Source organism: Tetrao urogallus, assembly GCF_951394365.1.
Source record: "Tetrao urogallus genome assembly, chromosome: Z".
Lineage (NCBI taxonomy): Eukaryota > Metazoa > Chordata > Aves > Galliformes > Phasianidae > Tetrao > Tetrao urogallus.
The window spans coordinates 56,839,883-56,860,125 of NC_136816.1; the positions used below are offsets into that span (position 1 = coordinate 56,839,883).

At 33.9% G+C, this 20,243-nt stretch overlaps 1 protein-coding gene across 6 annotated transcripts in view; it reads left to right on the top strand.

Moving 5' to 3' along the window:
* Window positions 1–20,243, top strand: part of PDE4D (phosphodiesterase 4D) — a gene marked incomplete at both ends in the record, with an annotated part of 482,189 nt that overhangs the window by 310,670 nt on the left and 151,276 nt on the right. Inside the window, one exon of one of the 6 annotated variants that reach the window (XM_079548416.1) lies at window positions 5,457–5,545. The exons of the other annotated variants lie outside the window; for them this stretch is intronic. Coding sequence (XP_079404542.1) covers window positions 5,457–5,545 — 89 coding nt within the window. Of the gene's footprint in view, window positions 1–5,456; window positions 5,546–20,243 lie in introns of those variants that run through there. 6 annotated transcript variants of the gene reach the window in all.

Here is a 20,243-nt window from a genome sequence, read left to right on the forward strand (position 1 = left end):
GTATTTTATGATGTTTTCAGAATGTTTGGTTTTGTATTTATAGATTCAAATATAAGTGAGGGAGTGCTCGTGTTCTGAAGTTTACATGTCTTTTTTCTAATAATTTTTAACCTATGATTTTAACAAAGTTAAGTGGATTGCTGAGAATCTGGAAGGTAATGAAAGCATTGCAAATTCATGAATATAGTAGAGTGGATGTGTAAAACACAGGAGCTGGAAGCTATGCTGACTTTATCACGAAAAAAATATTAAGTGAGAGCACTCTTATGAATGCTCCAACCTTAGAAGTAGTATCAAGTACTAGAGAACACTTCAGAAACTGTTATTCAAGTGATGAAGTCTTATAGAAATATTCACAGCCATTCACAAGACAGTCAGATTTTTTCACAAAAGCAAGGGCTGCACAATTAATCATTAAAGCCAGCAAGGAATTGTAAGTAGTAACAAGCAGAAAGAACATATGGTAGAAGCAGATAATAGTCTGGGTTAGAATCTTATTTAAGCCTACCAAAATATAATAAGCACATACAATTTTCTTGATACTTAGTCCCCAGTGATTTGTGTAAAGTATTTGTGATATTTTTTTAGTTGAACACGTTAATAAGTATCATAAATAATACTTTAGACTTTCTGACCTGCTAAAATAGATAAGACTGAAGAAAACGTATATATATTTTGAGAGGGTTTATTGCTTTAATTCAGAATTAAGATGTTTTTGTTTGGAAGATTTTTCTTTCAGGTGGTAGAAATATATCAAAGTCAGGACACTTCTTTCAGAGAAAATACATTTCTCATGGAAGTATAACATTTTAAATAGGAATAATGTAAAATACTCAATTTAGAAGAAATTTTACAAGCTTTGACTGGTGATTGAGTGAAATGTAAAAATAATTTTATTTGATTCTGAGTCTTATATTTTCTTAATGTTTCATTGAAGGTACCTCAATATGAAACCCTGAGCACCATTTTGCTATCACAGGAAGCTAAAATGCAAGTTTATCTTGTATTTCAGTGGTACACTGCTAATACTTGCTTTCTTAGACGTTGTTCATTTCTGTCTCAAAATGGAAAGAAAGGAGGGGGGAGAAATTGAAACTATTTTGTCAGCAATACATTGTGCATAAATATTATTAAACTGTCACTTCTTAATACTGAGTAAATAGTTTTTGCCTTTATAATGATCAGTGGCATTATATTTTGGCATGTCCTACTAAAGCATCAGGCACTATCTGAAAACAGGAAATATAAGTCCGATTGTGGAAAATATCTATAAAATTGCATGTGCAAGTATGAATCATTATTTCCAGTGCAATGATCCTAGTTCAAACTCTGTTTCATCATTTCCAATTGTTTTTTGTTTCCTGCATCCACCACTACTTCATCTGTCAGAATGGGAACCAGTGGATGTGTCCACCTTCCTGTACAGCTCAAGAAACACTTGTTTAACTTGCACCCCCATCTCATTGTGCCCTGGCAGGTTCAAATCCATACTACTGTCTATGCAGGACAGCACATATCCAATGAAGTAGATCAGACTGATCTAGGATGTTGTAATGAATTGGACTTGACACACAAGATCAAGACACAAGAGAGAGGCTATTTAAATAAACTGTGGTAAGAGTCATGGTGGCCAGGTGCTAGTTATACTTCTATCATGAGCTCTGTCAAATAGCACTGTGTGTCACAAGTCCATGTCCTGGGTTCCTATATGGTGGGTTTCAATCATATGACCAATGATTGGAGCTAAGTCAGAGTAATGTCTGCAAAAGCACCACAGCCACCACTCGTGAGTCTCCAGTTATTTAAGGTGTGGATATACTGGGAGGAATTTACAGACAGAGGTTGGTCTTTTGAGTTCTAAAATGTTTCAGAACACATCTGGAAGAGTGAACTGATTCTTTACAAATGTATATGCTTATCACTAGACATGCTTACTAGCAAGAGCTTTTATACTCACATCACTGCTTAACTGATGCCCAAGTATGCGGTAGGTTTGTACACTGTTAATTTAAGTTTCCCATTTTTAATCACAGAAAGTATGGTTCATTTATGTGAGGATTTTCAGAAATAAGTAGCATCAGTTTTGGTATTTGAGAGAATAGTAGAAGACATATTCTCTTGTAATAGTTGTCTCATTGTGGATCCTGTAAACCTGGAGCCATCAAAAATTACAGACTGTAGTGCTGCCATTGAAAAGCTAAGAGTTCTTCAGACCAATAATGCAATACATATCAAAAATGTAGAGCAAAATGTACAATCACAGAACTGCACAGAACATAGAAAATATTGCACCATAAATGTTCATTACAGCATGCAGCTCTATGAAAAGCTTGGTTTATCATAGAGTGCAGTGATTGATTTTACCTATTTTAAACAAAACTAGGAATTTGTTTACTCATGTTATCAAGCTATTTTTCTGCAAAGAATTGCCTCCAAATAACTACTGAATGTACTTAATGATAAATCACTTTATGTCTTTGAGTGCTTCAGGAATTCTTCCTCCCTTCGTCCTTTTCTCCCTTCCTTCCTTCTTTCTTTCTGAAGAACTAGAGAAAGGAAGGAAGGAAGGAAGGAAGGAAGGAAGGAAGGAAGGAAGGAAGGAAGGAAGGAAGGAAGGAAGGAAGGAAGGAAGGAAGGAAGGAAGGAAGGGAGGAAGGGAGGAAGGGAGGAAGGGAGGAAGGGAGGAAGGGAGGAAGGGAGGAAGGGAGGAAGGGAGGAAGGGAGGAAGGGAGGAAGGGAGGAAGGGAGGAAGGGAGGAAGGGAGGAAGGGAGGAAGGGAGGAAGGGAGGAAGGGAGGAAGGGAGGAAGGGAGGAAGGGAGGAAGGGAGGAAGGGAGGAAGGGAGGAAGGGAGGAAGGGAGGAAGGGAGGAAGGAAGGAAGGAAGGAAGGAAGGAAGGAAAGAAAGAAAGAAAGAAAGAAAGAAAGAAAGAAAGAAAGAAAGAAAGAAAGAAAGAAAGAAAGAAAGAAAGAAAGAAAGAAAGAAAGAAAGAAAGAAAGAAAGAAAGAAAGAAAGAGAGACAGACAGAAAGAAAGAAAGAAAGAAAGAAAGAGCCAAGCCACTTCTCTCTTAAGGTATATTACAGAGTTGTTTAATTTCCTTGAATTTCCATAAACTCTGTGATTTGTCTTGATGCAGTAATCCACTGCATGCAAAAATATAGTGACAATAGGTGTTTTTTATATCAAGGTATAAATTTAGTCTGTAGTAATCTTGTTGTAAGAAGCTTATTTCTGTGACCTTATTGTGGTTGGCTGTGTTAGCAAGTTTGCTGAAATAATGAAGGAAGGGCACTTAAGGGGACAAAGAAAAGATAGCTGATAATAAGCATACTTGTTTCTATTTTCTTTGGAAAAAAACAAACAAACAAAACAAAACAGTGAATAAGGAAAAGAAAAAGAGGGAAAAAAGGAAAAGAAAAAGAACAAAAAAGAACTAAAAAGAAAAAGAAAAAGAAGAAAAAGGAAAAAGAAAAAAGGAAAAAGAGAGAAAAAAGGTAAAGAAAAAGGTAAAGAAAAAGGAAAAGAAAAAGAAAAAGAAAAAGGTAAAGAAAAAGAAAAAGAAAAGGAAAAAGAAAAAGAAAAAGAAGAAAAAGAGAAAAAGAAAAAGAAAAGCAAATATTGATCAAAGTCCTTTTTAGAAATGTGAAAAGGAAATATACCTGGCCATATTAAGTTATTTAGGCTGCTAATACAAGAATTCAGTCCACTTTTGGTTTTATTTGTCATAGAGTAATGATAGATTTTGGCAGGACTCACATCCATTATTATTATTCGCTTATGCTTTAATTGACTGTATTAGTGATTCAGATCTTAAATGCTATCCTGACTGTGAAAAAATCTGTAGTTACTCAAAGAGCAGCTCAAAAACCATTGCTTGAATGGTCAAAGTTCAATTCCTGTGCATATTAGACACTATATTATTATATTTAATTACAAACATTGAATTGCTTAAGAATTTTGTGACTTTTGTCCCAGAAACTGGTTTTACTTATGAATTTCATATATTCAAAGCTGATCTCATCCTGTGAATAAAGTTATTGGCCATTGTCTATTGGCTCTGTAGCATAATTGTGTAACATGAGAAAAATAGTTCCTTCAAAAAGCAAAATATACACAGATTATGTATGCATTTTTTCTGAATAATGTAAAATTCTCACTTTACATTTTACTATTAAGATAGCACATTTCATCTTCTCATAACTGATTGATAGACTTTTTTGTTATTCTATCTCTCCAACCTTTGCTGGTAGAGCCCTGAATATTCCTAAATTGTCATTTTTAATGTTGTGTGTGAATACTCAGTTTCTACTTCATGGCTTTTCTTATGAGAATTGGCAGGGATCCTGAAAGATCATCAGGTCCAACCTTCTCTAGGAGAAGGAAGGCTAGATAATGCTGCTGGCCTTGCTGACACTACGTAAGTTGGTGTTATGAGTTGAATTGTAGGCTCTTATTCTCACTACCCACTAATGCTAGGCTGAAATGAGTTTAAGCTTGAATTAATTGAAAGCAGTAAAACAAAGAAATAGATACCATATCTGAATGTCTGGATTCTGTTTGGAATTCAGAATGACCCTAGCTAGCAGCCACCTGAGTTCAGCTATCAGTCACTGGCTGTTTTTCAGTAAAGGGAATGGTGCATTTGGGAAAAGCTGCCAAGAGGCCTGAAAATTACCAGTCTGCGACTTACTTTCTTAGAGTGGCTGATCTCTTACAGATGATTAAGCCCTTTCAGAAAAGCTGCTTAGTGATATAAACTGATTCTCTTTAGAAACTGTGAGGAAGGAAGACGCACTCGAAGGGAGTAAAGAATTAAACAAAGAGCAATTTAGGGGTTTAAGGACATTTTTAGTATCAATTTCCTAGCTGCTGGCTTTTTACAGTGCTGAAGAGAAGGACGTTGGAGAACAGAGGGAATTTTAACTGTGAATAGTGTTTTAGGGTTCTTATTTTATTTATTGGTGGGTTTTTTGTTTTTTTTTTAATATATATTAGCTGTCTGATGCCAACCTGTTCCAATATATTCTGTAGAAAAAGGAAGATTTTCAAGAGATTGTGAAGAGTTAGAAAGCCTTTTTTTGGGTTGTAGTGAATAGTCAAGAGTGCCGGCTGTTTCTCGTTTGCCTTAGTTCTACAATTCTCTGCTCTTCAGTGCCTGCTACAACCAGCCAAGGATTTACCATAAGAGTCCCCACTTGAATAATGAGATAAGAGGCCTGAATATAGGAAACGTTTGCGCAAAGGGCATGTCTCATGCAGCAGGAAATCCCAGTTATCCCTTCTAGTCTGTGCTCTCAGCCAGCCACATCTCTGCCAAAGCATACCATAGGAAAAGGACGTTCCCTTACACAGTTACAAGTGCTTCATGACAAGTGTGGGGCACATCCAGTGCAAGTGTCCTGCTTCCCCACTGATTAATATATTTCTTAGACAATTTTAGAATTTTATCTTTGCTGATGGCCTTTCTGTGGGATCCTTTTGGAGCCTATATCCCTCGTCCATCTCCAAGAAATATGATGAGATTTCGCTTTTTGAAGTCCTACAGGTATCTCTTTTAATGACTTATGGTGTAATTGACATAGGTAATAAAGGCGACTGTTTTTTTGTTATTATTTTTTAATGGGATTTTTGTGTATAAGAGCCTGGAAATTGTATTAGCTTTGACTTCTGCTATTTCCTTGAGTTCATAAGGGCTTTGCTGAACCTGTTTAGTAGGAAAATAGTGTTTCCGTGTTATTGTGTAACAGTATAAATAAGTGACCGTGGAAGTTTATGAAACTGGACTATTCAACCTAATAATAATTTTGAATCTATTATTTGCACTCCAAATCTGAGAAAAGGTGCAGAGTAATATTTATGTCACTGTTCTTGTGAAAGTACTCATTCTTGATATTGTAAGTAATTATCATAAGGTAATTTATGTAGTTATAAAAATGACTCCTAACTAAGTCAGAAATAGTTAATCTTTAATGCTCATGGACTTTTACTGATTTGCACAGCCAGGGAGCCATATTTGTTAAATATTTTTGTGTTCAACATTTAAGAAGTATAGTCACGATAAAAATACACACATTCTGTTTCTACCTTAGCTAATATTAAAAAAAATGACAATAGCAAAGTATTTTTTTCAGTATTTCTTTTACTGCTTTCTGCAAATGGATCAATACTTGTTTCCAGTTTCTTTATTTTTATTTATAATAGAGATAAAATAAATTTGAAACTTTAAAATTTTTAAAAGATCCTCTCACTTGTATATAACACAGCGTAAAACTTGTTAAGTATAATCTTCACTATTCATTGAGACACAGTCACATTTATTTGCACATATGTAAAATATTAAATGAGCATGAGAATAATTGCTTTAAGTAAGGTTATCACTGGCAAATACTGTCAATATAAATACGATAAAAAATTGGCTAGATACAATCCAGCATCTCACAGTGTTTTCTTTGCCAAAACTAGATAGTTTATACAGAGGGAGCTGTTTTTTTTCACCAAAAAAGTAAAAATAACAAATAATGGGATTTGAATAGAGAATAAATATATGGTATCTGTTATGATACTATTTTAGTTCCAAATTGGATCATATAATTGGATTAACAGTCTCTTAAGGCAGTATTTTTATATATTTTTTTTCTTTTTGCTTCAAAAATACTAGTAATATCTTTTAGAATCTTATATCAATGTTTCAGAAGAAAAAAATTACATCAGGTAGCATTTTAATATACGATATCCTTTTTTATGATTAACTTACCTAAATAGAGCACATTGTCTATTTATGTTTCAGTCTAGCAAGAGTAGCCTTAAATATTGTTAATAAAAAGAAAGTCTTATCTGAACTTCAGAGATGGGAATGAATTTTGTTTTACCATAATAACAGTGTTACAGGTTTGTATTCCAGGGTATCTAAGGAATTAGTGTGATTTTGATGGTAATTTTTTAAAAGTTGAGGCATAGTTCTTATGTGTCAGTTACTAAGTGTCAACCATTTGTTTTTATTAATTAATTCAAACATAACTTTTGACAGAGAAGAATATTTAAAAAAAAGAAAAGCTATACATATTTCACTGCCATAGCTCCATTCACACTGTAGGTTATATTTAGAAATCTACTACAAAATTTTACAGTACACAGTCTCTGTGTAATTTAATAATCTTGTTTATGTCAACTGGCGGTTCTGCTCACGTCACTGAACTATCTGATGTCAAGGAGCTTTGGTTTCTAAAACAGAATTCCTGATAGTACTATCCAGCTTTCCATAACTTTGTTTAATAAACCATGCTATTTTATAATCTTAGTTTAAATTGTGAAGTTGCCTATGATTGTACAATGTTTTTTATTACATTTTGGGCAAAAACATGATGTTTCTCCTCTGATATACTCAGAAAACCATTGATTAAGTGAATCATTGTGTTTTCCACTTCCATGTTTTCTTTTTGAAAGATTATGTAATACAAGAATCCCTCCTTCTCTTCAAATACTGATTTGAGTTTCATTGCTGAGCAGCAATAGCAGGGGGTTGCATATGTGTCTGAAAGGAATAGAAGTCGTTAGAGAGGAGAAAAAAATATATTGATACAGAACAAGCTTTTCTAGAAAGAACTGGAATGCAACATAGTTACACAGAACTAATCTTTCCATTGAATAAGCAGTAGTTTGAAGCCTCAACAATTGCCCTGAGAAAGCCAAAAAACAAAACAAAACAAAACAAAAAAACCCAACCAACCAACCAAATAAACAAAAACAAAAACACCCACCTTGTAGAGGTTCACTTTGATTCACTATCCTACAGAAGCGCAGTGTTCACAGCATTAGCACTCAGAATCACTTAGAAGATTCACCAAAGGATGATTTGCCCTACATATCTGGCTGCCCACTAAATCATCTATCACCATAAAGGATTTGCAAATAACTGAGTGGATATCTGAGTAAAATCTGTATGAATAGGTAGTGGCAGTAGCATGCATTAAATTGAATAATTGAAAATTTGTCTAAATTACTACATTGTCACAACTATATCTTCATTTGAATAGCTGTGAAGAAGCACTCCCTGAAATGCAGTAATCATAAAATTTCTTTTTTTATACAGAAAACAAAACAAAACAAAAGGTTCTCTGTTGTTGTATGTCTTTTTTTTTTCTTTTTTTTTTTTTTCCTTTTTTTTTTTCTTTTTCTTTTTTAACCATATGTCATATTTCCCTGCACCAGAGGAATGGTCATGTGGCCGAAGCCACTGCCAACTTCTGCAGCCAGCAGCTCATTCGAACGTAAGGAGGCAGATTCCCTCCTGCCAGATAATTGTACTCCAAGCCACTAAATTCTCAGGAGATAAGCTGTAAATGGAATCTCTCTTAAAGAACCATTTTCAGAAATTCCTTCTCTTAGGGGATTTCTTAATGATGCCAAAGATTTCTTAGTTAGCAGAGTGTAGTACTCTAACCTCTTTTGTTATTACCAGCTTTGCAATAAATTGGAATAGAAATCAGATTAAAGTTTATTATTTTATTCATTATGGATTAAAGTCCCAATGCACTGGAGCTAGTTTGCTTTTTTATGAATAATCACTCAGCAATGTCTGAGAAATAAAATTTTTGAATGCACTGGCATGGACTTTTCTAGCTAATATGATGAATCAGGCAATTGTTTCATTTTGCAGCTCAGAAGTTCTGTAATTCAGAAGATGTCACATCACTTAAAATGATGTTTTGAGCCTAATTCACATTTATTTTCAATAAAACAGCATGGCAAAATGTCATTGTAACCAATTCAACCTTTTGATTATGTTAGCTTGAAATCCTTGGGAAAAAAGAGAAAGAAAAAAAAAAAAAGAAAAAAAAAAAGAAAAATAACAGGGTTTATTGCTAGTCAGGTTAAGCAAGAATAGGATGATAGATGCAAGTGAATCATAAATGACACTTGGTGTTCCTGTAAACTTACATCCTTGGCAAAATGGCACAGACCATGTTTCAGTACCAGTTCCTAAAAACCCAGTAAGTCAAGTTACAGCCCACAGGTCCCCAGCAGGAGGAAGAAATTGAAGTAGTATTTTCTAAAGCTTCAGACTGTGCTTGTATTTTAGGCTTGATCAATCCTCACAAAGTTGAGTCAATCTATGATAGTGTGACAAGTTGACTCTGTCAGTATTTCCCATTTCTTCTTTGGACTACCAATACTTGATGTTTGTTTTGTGGCATTTTTGTTGTTCTTAGTATCATGAAAGAGATTTAGCTAATGTTGAATGAACAGAAAACTGAAGTATACATACACAGAAATTTAATCATTAAGGTTTTTCTAGTTTCTGTTGATGTAAACTCTAGTAGCCAAAGCTAATGTAAACTAGAACCTGTATGAAGAACGATCAGGAAATACAGACTGAAGGAAATTATGCTAAGTAGGGTTGCTATGGTTTACAATAAATATCTTGGCTTTGTTATTCATTGCTGAAACAGTCACTGTATGAAGTTGATGTTCCAGATAAATCTGGGAGCAGGCTTCAGAATCCCTCTGGAGTGAAGAAAAATATTTCACTAGCCATTAACACCAGGAAACAGTCTGTTTGATTTATGAATTTTAGATGTCCATGGATATTTATGTTAATGTCAAGACTGTCTGACTTGCAATTCCCTTATGTATAACAAATTCTAGAAGCACTATAATTAGATCATCCAATCTGATACCCAACACATCAGGAAAAAGCTGACGCTAGTTCAGCATGTACCATGTCAAAATGTTGTAATTAATTTCTAGAAACTGCCTTATAGAAGGAGAAAACTATTATAGGAGTAACCTGTAAAAGTTCATTTTATGACACTGTAGAGTATGTTTGTATCCATTGCAGATCTGAATACACTATTTTTTATTGCAAAGGAAATTAAAAATCTCAAATTTCTGGTTGGAATTAGTAAATACAATTTATTTCTTAGCCCCAAAAACCAGTAATAGCTGCATATTACTTATTGTTTCAGTCATCTGTGTGAAAACAGTATATGAGCATTAATAGCGAATTTCTGCAATACGGCAAAAGGCAATTTAAAGCTCTAATGTGCCTTTCTTAACGTGCCTTTAATTCTGTGAGTTAAAGAAAAGAATGTAGACAAAAAATGATTTAAAAAAAAAAATAATAACAAAATAATACCAAAAGACAACCATAGCTCTTGACCACATAGTGCATTCTAACACACACACCAGTCCAGTGTCCCTTATCCAGGGCCAGCTATATTTCATAGCAGAGGTGGTCCATGACAGCTAATCCAGTCTCCTGGCCTGTGTCAAATGTTTGAGAAAGAATAGCAAGAAACTTGCTGGTTACAGTATAATATTCCTTGAGAGAAAAATTTCAAGTCTCCAGCAGACCCCTAAAAATTAGTGTTTTTTGAAATGATGCTAAGTTTTTGGTGTCAGCATTCTCTGGATATTTGCTTTCACAGGTGAACTCTCTGTGGAGTGTAAACATTTCTTCATTCTGTTTTCATCGTTTGCTTTCTAGTAATTTTTTTTTTTTTTTAATAGGGTTTTGTGACCTCATGTTAGTAAAAGGGTTAGCTGCTGTTTTGTGTATTTATATGCTCCTCTTTTTCAAGTCATCTATCCTTTCACTGCCTCTTTTCACATGGAGATATTGCCACTTCCATATCATTATGTCTCTTAGTCTCTTCTCCTAGCAGTACTCCTTCTGATGCTCAGTGACTAGAATGAAATGCTGCGTTTCTAATCTTTGTAAATAAAGCTATTCCTCTTGTAAATGAACCATAATTTTAAAGATGTTTCCATTGTAATATTTCCATTATTACCACCTATTTCAGTTTTAATGTAGTTTAACAGATTTGCTGAGTAACAAATATTGAATCCTGAACAATTATCTCCCATTCCTTGAAATATGCGATAGTCTCTGTACTAGCATGTTTAGACACTCTGTATTTTGAAAAGTGTTGAATAGTCTCAATTCCACTGAGTTGTAATTTTTCTTCTGTTCCATGTCTACCCCTTCTCTTTTTATTCCGAGAGAAGTTTACAAGGAGTTTACAGTCTGCAGGAGATGGAATTACATTCCAATTTCCATTGGAAATCTAACTTTTCTGAAAGAAAAGAAATCCTTCCTGATGAATGACCAGTTTTACACAACTTTCTATGGAAAAATCATTTCTGTTTTAAGATGAAGAAATCTAAAATGTGATTTTCAGCCTCTTTTCTCCAGGATTCCTGGCTTGCTGGGAGGTCAGAGGGTCCTTCAGGCAAGCTGCCAGAAACTGAGCAACCATAAACAGGAGACATATGCTTCACATCAGCTGTCCTGTACACTTGGTCATTAATACACGTGTATATCTACTTGTGTTTATATACATACGTGTATATTACATTTGCCTTAAGCATACACATGTATAATGTATAGCTGTATACATATACATATATCCTACATTAGAATGAGTGAAGTATCAGAAGTTGGTCAGGAAGAAATAGCGCTTACTTTACTGTTTGTCCACATGAACTCTACTTCACTCTGTTTATTTATTCATTTAATTTGCTACATTTCCAGTCAGTACTCAGCATTTTAGTGGCTTAGCTTTCACATACTTGGTACAAATTTCTGTTGAAACTGCAAAAGCAGTGACACAGCAGAACAAACAACATAGCTGAAGAATATCTGTCGTCACTCCCAAGCAGGATAAGATAAGTTCCTGTTAACACTAGCTGAGGTTGTTTAGCTAGTGAAGAAACCTAAAATGGAAGAAAGCAACACTACTTAAATGGATTATAATTGTTTTCAGATGGAGAATGGGAGGCTCTGTATTGTCTTTGTTATAACATACATAGATATAAATAAATAGATAAATAGATAGATAGATAATAAAAAAGAAAAAAGAAAAATACAGCTTGAGCTACATAGATATTGCTTTAATGTACCTTCAGATTGTGTCAGACTGTGTCAGACTGAATACAACTTAAACTGCAGTTGCTGGATGGTAAGCAACCATACCAGATTTTTCAGTGTCCTCATGACTTCATCTGAAGGCACTTTTTCCTTCTTCCTGCTCTTTCCAGACACCATCATGCACCTAAGCCCTTGTTATAAGCTTCTGTGGAAGTACTAGCAGCCATCAGAAAGGAATTACGTTTAGCCAACATCAGATCTACTGCAAAAAGCTTCTCAGCCACAGAAAATGAGAGTTCACACTCCAAAGAAAATCTTGCTAGTTTCATAAATGCTGAATCATGTACTTTTGCACATGACCATTTCAGGTGTGCTTGGAAGCAAGAACAACTGGCTGGCTGAAGCTTCCATTCTGACCAAAGGGTAATGCATCCCTAGGGAATTAGAGCTCCTTTCTTCAAATCAGAAATACTCCATTCTCTTCCACTGAATGTAATGTTTTCTCTTCCTTATGATAAACTGAATGTGGCAATAGATGGAACTTAAAATTATCAATTATATTATGGCAAAGACAGCAGGATCTGCTAGTCAGATAGCTGTGGCATCAGGCAGAAGCATCTCACTGAACTGAGAAATATGTAAATGATGTCATTTCTGACCTTAACTCACATGACACTAAAAGTCTCTGATATTTTCTTATGTTTATGTGTTCTTTCTAAAAGTGCATAACATGTCTCAACTTCTAATGGAATTTCTAGATAACCATCTAATTACATCATTTTTTCTTGCTTTTTGCTCATCTTACTCATAAGCAAAAAACAAAAAAAACAATAAAGGAAAAGAATGTGGTTTTGGAAAAGCTCAACTAGAAAAGTGAGGAAGACAGCTTTCTAAGCAACAAAGCCCATCCGTTTTATGTCATGTACTAGCAGGAAAGCCAAAGGTTTCAACATCACTTGAAACAGGACTGAACAGTAAAAAAAAATTGATAAATGAAAACTTGAGTCAGTCTGTAAGGCAACAGAAGATAAAAGCAGAGAGCAGTAGGGCTTACTGGTAGCAAATGAAAGAAGCTAAGTTTGTTCTAAATCCTGTACAAGAAAACACTCTAATGAATATGCCATGATATGTTCATGAAATGATGAGTTTTTAAACTGAATTATCTATTCAGGATCATTTCCTTGCAGCTGAGAATCAGGGAGAAATTTAGCATTTTACTGCCATATGTGGTTAAATATGTCAGCATTCATAATGAAAATACAGATTTTTTATTTTTTTTATCCAATAGAGAAGATACAGCAGTCATACCTTCTCTTAACATTAATCTCAGCATCCAGATGAAAATCTTAATGAGAAAATCACGTAGTCTTAAAGAAGCTATTAAGATTAAAACAATATTTTTTTTCTTATTTCCTCTTGTCTACAGTCCCTCTTGAGCTTTCTTCCATGCACAGCATCTATTGAAACATGGCTTAATTTGAGGCTCCATACAATTTAGCATAAAAATGCATTTTGTTCTTGTTTCTGATAAAGTCTGCTTGGGATCACAAATACAGAAAGAATTCTAACTAGAGTGGTTTTGCAATTCCAATCCAAGCACATTTTAATGAAAAAAAAAAATAGTGTTTGTAGTCAAGAGTAAAACTGATATAACACAACTGGTGTACTGATACTTAGAGTTAATAGCAAAATTCGGTGTGATTTCATTAAGTTCTTTTTCCAGAATACAGACAAAATTTTAGATTTGTTAAAGAAGCATAAACCCTTGTGATCCACCAAGTGCTTAAGCTTTGCTCCCACATTTTTTTCTTGCTAGGCTATCCTTGCTAGAATATTATTTACAATAAAATGATAACATAAAATGATACATGTTTATGTTTTGCATACTTTTCTATTCAGAATCTTAAATACATCATACATTAAGCTGCAAAAGCTTATAAATGGAAATAGGAATATATGTTAATCCAGGTTGTGTCTGTTAAAGAAAATCAGACAGGGATACAAATCTTTTCTATGCCAAATGTCAAAGGATGCATGTTTCTCTAAATTTTGATACAAAGCTCTTTTTGGTATGTCTTGATGGTATTACAAAGTGCTAGCCTAGTTGGTTTTAGCGAGAGCTTTTTAGTGGCTCTGATTTTTCTTTGTGTCTACGCAGTGAAGAAATCAATCTGTAAGTCCTTCCAGCTGATGAACTAGGAGGCAGGACAATGTTGATAATACTTATCTGTGCTACTCCACTGTCATTTGGAGTGGTCATTGGTCCAGATCTCAGGTGGTCCATGGTAACTCACGAGCCATTCTCAGATGGGCTTGGGAGACTCTTAAGTGGCATAGGCCAACGTTGTGCCATAGATCTTTGTAATAATGAGTAATACTAGCAAACTAAAATAGAAGTCTTCAAAAACTATGACAAAAAGAGATGATAAGGGAAATATGTGTTAATGGAAACCAGAGATGCTGAAGTAATACAGAGATGTTGAAGTAAAATGTCTCAAAGCAGAGGCACCAATTTTCAATACTTAAATTACATATGTAAACTGTATATGAATAAACCTCCACTAAGAACATTTTAGTGTCTTTCAATGCCATTAAAGTAAACTATCATAGCTTTCTATTGGATTATGTTCTGATAGTGTATGTTACAGTACTGTCAATCTGTCAATCTCAAATTCTTGGGGAAAAAAAAAAAAAGTCTCAAGTGTTTAAATCTAAAAGGGCTTTCCAAAGCCAGAAAAGCTAGGAGCTTGATTTAATTGCGGTTTGAGATTTTTGTACAACTGCTGGACTTCAGGAGCTTTAATGAAAATATCATAGTCTGTGAGATTAGAAATAAAGTTTTAGAAGTTGGCAAGGCAGGGTAATGCCACTTTGATAGTCATACCTTTAATTTATTCATCAAAAACTCCATTTCAATAAGGGTTTTCAGTGTAATATGAACAGTGGAAGTAAGCTACAGACTGGTCATCGTGATGTCAGACTACTGTCAAGTATTTGTTTCTTTTAAAGTAGAGTACTAAGGTAGTCAAGTGATTAACTCAGGCTGCTATCAACATGCAACAGTCTCCAGCCTCTTCTTCCCTGATAACCTTTCAAGATGCAGATTTCCCAGCTCTCCCAGCTGTACAAGACTGTTTTAAGATGTAAAGAGGGAGGTAGACTATTCTAGAAAAGCTGTACTTTCCACTGAGAAAGAAAACTGCTAAATTTGCATTTTCTTCATCACTTCAAAGCAAGAGTTGGTCTTTGACCAAAGAAAATAGTTTATAACTTGGACTATACATTTGAATTAATCTGTCATTTTGATTTTAGTTTGTACTAGCTAATGAAAGTTTAAACTAAAGAGGATAAAAGGTAGTCAGAATGTTAGTGAAAATTATTTATTACAATGAAGAGCAGTCTGGTGTGATCACAATTTGCCAGTTTACCTTTAATAAAGTGAAGTCTATGGGTGCCTTTTATTGTAAATGATTTCAACAGAAACACTCCTGAATATTCAAGATAATATTTAATATGGATAAAATACATTATTTTGACCCTGTAATATTTAGTTCGCCATTAAGTTTCATACACTCTGCTGCTATAAAAGGATAAGAGTCAAACTGCTTCCAAGTAGACACTTTCAGTAAGACACAAAATTTTTCGTGTCAGCTTTCTGTGTGTACAGAGTCACCTCCCTCAAAATATCTTTTTTGTGTAATAGCATAAGCAGTTTGTGGCAATGATGTAAAGCACTCGAGAGCATCTACCTTTGAAGTCTTACAGATCTTACCCTGAATTTGGTGCAGCATCTTCATTTTTGCCTTTATAGCTGATAGCTTAAGGAAGTGAAATTATAATATACTGACAGTAACTTTATGTCTCTTTATATACTTAAAAAAGGGGTTTTTTGATTATTTTTTCTTTAGACTTTTTACATCTGTAGTTTAAGAGCATTTTCATATTCAATATTTTTAGTTACAACCTAAATAACTGTCTTTCATTATATTTATTATCTGTTCCTGTTTTTTAACTGAAGTAATTACAGAATTTTTGCTTTGTTTCTAGATTATATTTCTGGCTACCAAATTGCTTGCTTTAGTTACCCACTTTCTGTTTGTTCTGTCTCTGTGTATACATAATATTACTGCAATTTGATTTACAGTTAATGGAGTAAGGCATTCTAGAGACCATAATTTATGGAAAAATTTCCTTACTTGGCAGGTAGATAAAGAAAATGCTGTGATAATTTTGTGTAATGAAAATAATCTTGTGACTTACTTCATCTTTGTCAATATACTTTTAATTTAAAATCAAAAATATTCTGATGTCATTTTTCATCTGCAAATGCTGAATTGCATAGTAGCACCTGCAGACTCAGAACTGCAAATTAAGAAATGAATAACTACAGAAAGTTAAGAGGAGTCTAAGAATTAACTTTTACAACTTTAATCTCCGTATTTGCTCTGGCTATATTATAGGAAAATATGGGTCAAAGGGATTGGGGAGGAAAAAACTGTTAAGGAGGGAAAAAGGCATTCAGATGAAAGAAGTGATGCAGTGATATCTGAACATTGTCTAATCAGTGATTAGAAAATTATACATTATACTGCTACAGCTCAATTATTTTATTTCTCCCATTACTAGGAATGAAATAGCTTCCCAGCTACCTAGAACCTTTCAATCCATTATACCTCTTTTCAGCAAAACAAGATTTTCACTGCTCTTCTGGAGCAGTGTTAGGGTCCCTGGAGCTGACAGTCTGTCCCACTGAGTTATCCGTGTGGATGCAACTTACAAATTTCAGATATATGCTCACCTTTTCTGAATATAGATTACCTTCAAATTATTTGTATGGTAAATAACTGTAATTTGTTTAATAGCCAGGCATAGCCACCCCACACTGCCAGTAGCAACAAGCACCTTGATGCAGATTTAGATTTAAGTCACCAAATAGCTTTATTGTGATTTTCTAAGTAAAACTTTACAGAAAATATCTACCTGTTTTGTACACAAAGAAGGCAGGCTAGTACTGCTGCCATACAGAAAGTTTCTCTTACGAGCTTTTGTATTCATAACATTTTTAAGCTTCCGTATTAGCTCTGTGTCTCTCACAGACACTTTGACTGCAGAATTTATTTCACTTCTTTTTCTAAACAACACTCACATGGTGACTGCCATATCAGGACATAGTTTTGGTCATAGCTCTTGCTGACATGTAACTGTAAAAAATATGTGCTAGTAACTCCTTCAACTAAATTTAATCAAAAGTAGAGCAAAAAACAAGCAACCAAATAAACAAAAAACTAAAGATGCTATAAAGAAGATATTTTGAAATGAAAGAAATACAATTTCAGTAATGTTGCTGGGAACTAAATTTACATATTTAAATGTTTTATTGTGCAGGTTACCAAAATGACCTGCAAGTGTTGACACTCCCTGGGATATTGACTCATATGACGAAAACAGCAATTGTTTGCTCCACATGTCCCTTGCATCTGTACATTTTAAAGCAATAGGTGCTTAAAAGCAGTACTGTTTGAGTTCCTTCCCTCTTTGAACCAGTGCAAAGTTATCTAATCAATGTTGTAAAAATTCAAGTCTTGTAAACATATTACCGTCAAACCCTGCATTTAATCTTCAATCCTTACGAAGTGATATGGAAAGCTAAGTTTTGTTGTTTCTGCTTTCCATTTTTATTTCGAATACCAAATTTCTACCGAATTTTTCCTCTCCAAAAGGAAAAATTCTGAAGGACAAGATAAATAGGCAATGCAGTATAACTGTAGGGCACTGTTCAATGTTGGATATTTCTAACCTTACTATACAGAAGCCAAGCATGCTATAAATACAAATCTACATAATATTCATCATTTGGCATGCTTTCAAGCTCATGAAGAGTCTTGCGTAGCACACTGCTCTTACTCTAGTGTATTAGCCTGAAGCGTAGGGAGAAATTTTCAGAAATTGGCTCTTTGACTTCCATTTATTTTGGCTCATCTTTGCCTGTTTAGTTAGATCGTTAATATACAAAGTAGTTAAATGTTACAACAAAGTGATTTTAAAAAATAGAGATACTTAGTAATTACACTGGCAAAATAACAGTGAAAAATGTTTTCCAGGGTACATGTGAAATCATACTGACTGAACTGAACATGAAGATGAATGGTAGAAAACTGACATACAACATTAAAAAATTCAGATTGATTAAAACCGAAGAAAATAGCTTGACTTCATTAGGCTTAGAACATCAAAGGGGGGAAAAAAAAAGCCATTCACTATTGAAGAATTTTAATTAAATATTTGCAAAAAATTCTGTAAATTATTTTCATGTAAGCTGATATATATATTTAGAGAAGTTTCTTTTTAAAGTAGTTTTGTGTATAATTTAGAGTGGCAATTAGAAGAAAATAAAAATGTATGATGATTTTTGCATTTCAGTATGCTTTATTTTTTAATTTTCATTTGAAGGTCAAATGGAGAACTCAAGGAAAAACGTTTTTGAGAAGATCTTTTATAAGAGAAGTTTAAAGGGCTTATGAAATTTCATAGGGACTTTTTCCCTGCACACAGAATTTGCATGAAAAACACAAAGAAGTGCTTGAGAAAAGAACAAGAACAACAAAAAAGGGAGCTGAACCTGCTATTATCAGAATAATGCCAGTTGTTAGGCAAACTAATAGAATAGAAAAATGTAAACGACTTGGGGGAAAGAAAATGAAATTTATATAGAAAAAGTACCATGTAGGAGAAAAGGAGGAAGAACTTAGGGACATGCAGATGCTATTATACTGCTGAAGCCGCAGGTCAGGAAGAAGTGGCAGTTTTTGCCTTGGAAGTGGGGATTCCAGACAAGTCCGGCTGGGAGGAGGTGGTGAGAGTTTAAGTTTGACAAATCTGGGAAGACTGATTCTTGGAAATATTATCCAGTGGCAGTGAGGATGTTTGGGTATATTGTGGCTAGGCCAAAACAGAGGATCAAAGCTAAAATTACTGTAGGATGTCATAAACAAATGAAAGTGGTATCCATGTGACTTAAAAAAATGAAGTAATGCTCATTTAAATCTCATCTGCTTGTAAGGAGTTATCAAAAATAATGGCAGAAATGCAGTTGATAAAGTGAGGTAAGAACGCTGCTTAATGACTCCTTTAATAAAAAACATTTTAAAATATTTTTAAAATAATGGATAAGAGAGAACAGGGCTAAGGAATTATCTCAGAAGGAGATGTAAGGTAAAACTGAGAGAAGAAAGCAAGATTTCATTGAGACAGCAAGTTGAAATATGAGAGGAGAGGATGCTGAGTGTGAAAGAATTTTTAGAATCAGGGATTCGTTTCTGGCTTTAAAATATGTCGGAGCTCAAGGAGAATGAAAATAAGATTTGACCAGGAGGAGGTCATTTGAAGCACTGTTTGATGTAAGAGCAAATTAAAAATACTGAGAATCTTTGAAGTTTAGTACAAGCAAATTGTAAAAATTTTAAGGACAAAACTGATAACTGTTTTAAATGGTTGTGGTTTCCAATTATCAGTTATGATAATTAATGATTTTATACTGAGTAACTATTGTGATCATGTAACTGTTCTTTAGAAGAATCTGTAAAGACAAGCTTTCAAAAAAAATCAACCACAACAATTTATTTTGTTGGAAAGAGCATATTTTTACAAAAAAAAAATACCTTGAGGAAAAGCTACTTTAAATGTGTTTTTTAATTTATAAAGGAGTAGAGATAAAAGTGTCCTGAATTTTCCATGAAATGATAATTTAATATTTAGTTTTTGTTTGTTTGTTTCTGAGAAAGTACAAATTAAAAAAGAAATGAGCTACTTGGTTAACCATATTCTTCTAGAAGTACTCTTTTGAAAGAAAAGAAGTCCAGGACCCTAATTGGTATGAAATATTATTGGTTGTCATTTAACATAATCTTCAGTAGAATAATGATCTTTCAGACATATTCATCACAAAAGGGAAATGAGCAGGTAACACTTCCCTTTGCAGTTGTAAAATATTTTTAGAAAATGTGGTGTTTTAAGTTTGATGAGTTGCAAGCCTTATTTAAAAAACATATTAAGAAGGAGAAAGACCTGGTGCCTCTCCTCTTGATAGAATAGCAATTGTTTTTCTGCATTTAACACACCAGCAAATGACTATTAGGAAGTCAGCTGGATCAGATTCAGTGGTTAAAAATAGAGATAGCTCTGCTAATCAACTGCTAGAGGATTGCATCAAGAAAAGAGAGAAGAATCATTTGCTGTAGTAGAGAGTAATTATTAAAATATGTGAAAGGAAAACACTAGCTAAGTATCATGTAAAAGTGTTTATATGTGGAAAAGCAATTTCAGAATTGCTTTTCCACATATAAATACGCTTGTATGAAAAAAAAGCTATTTAATG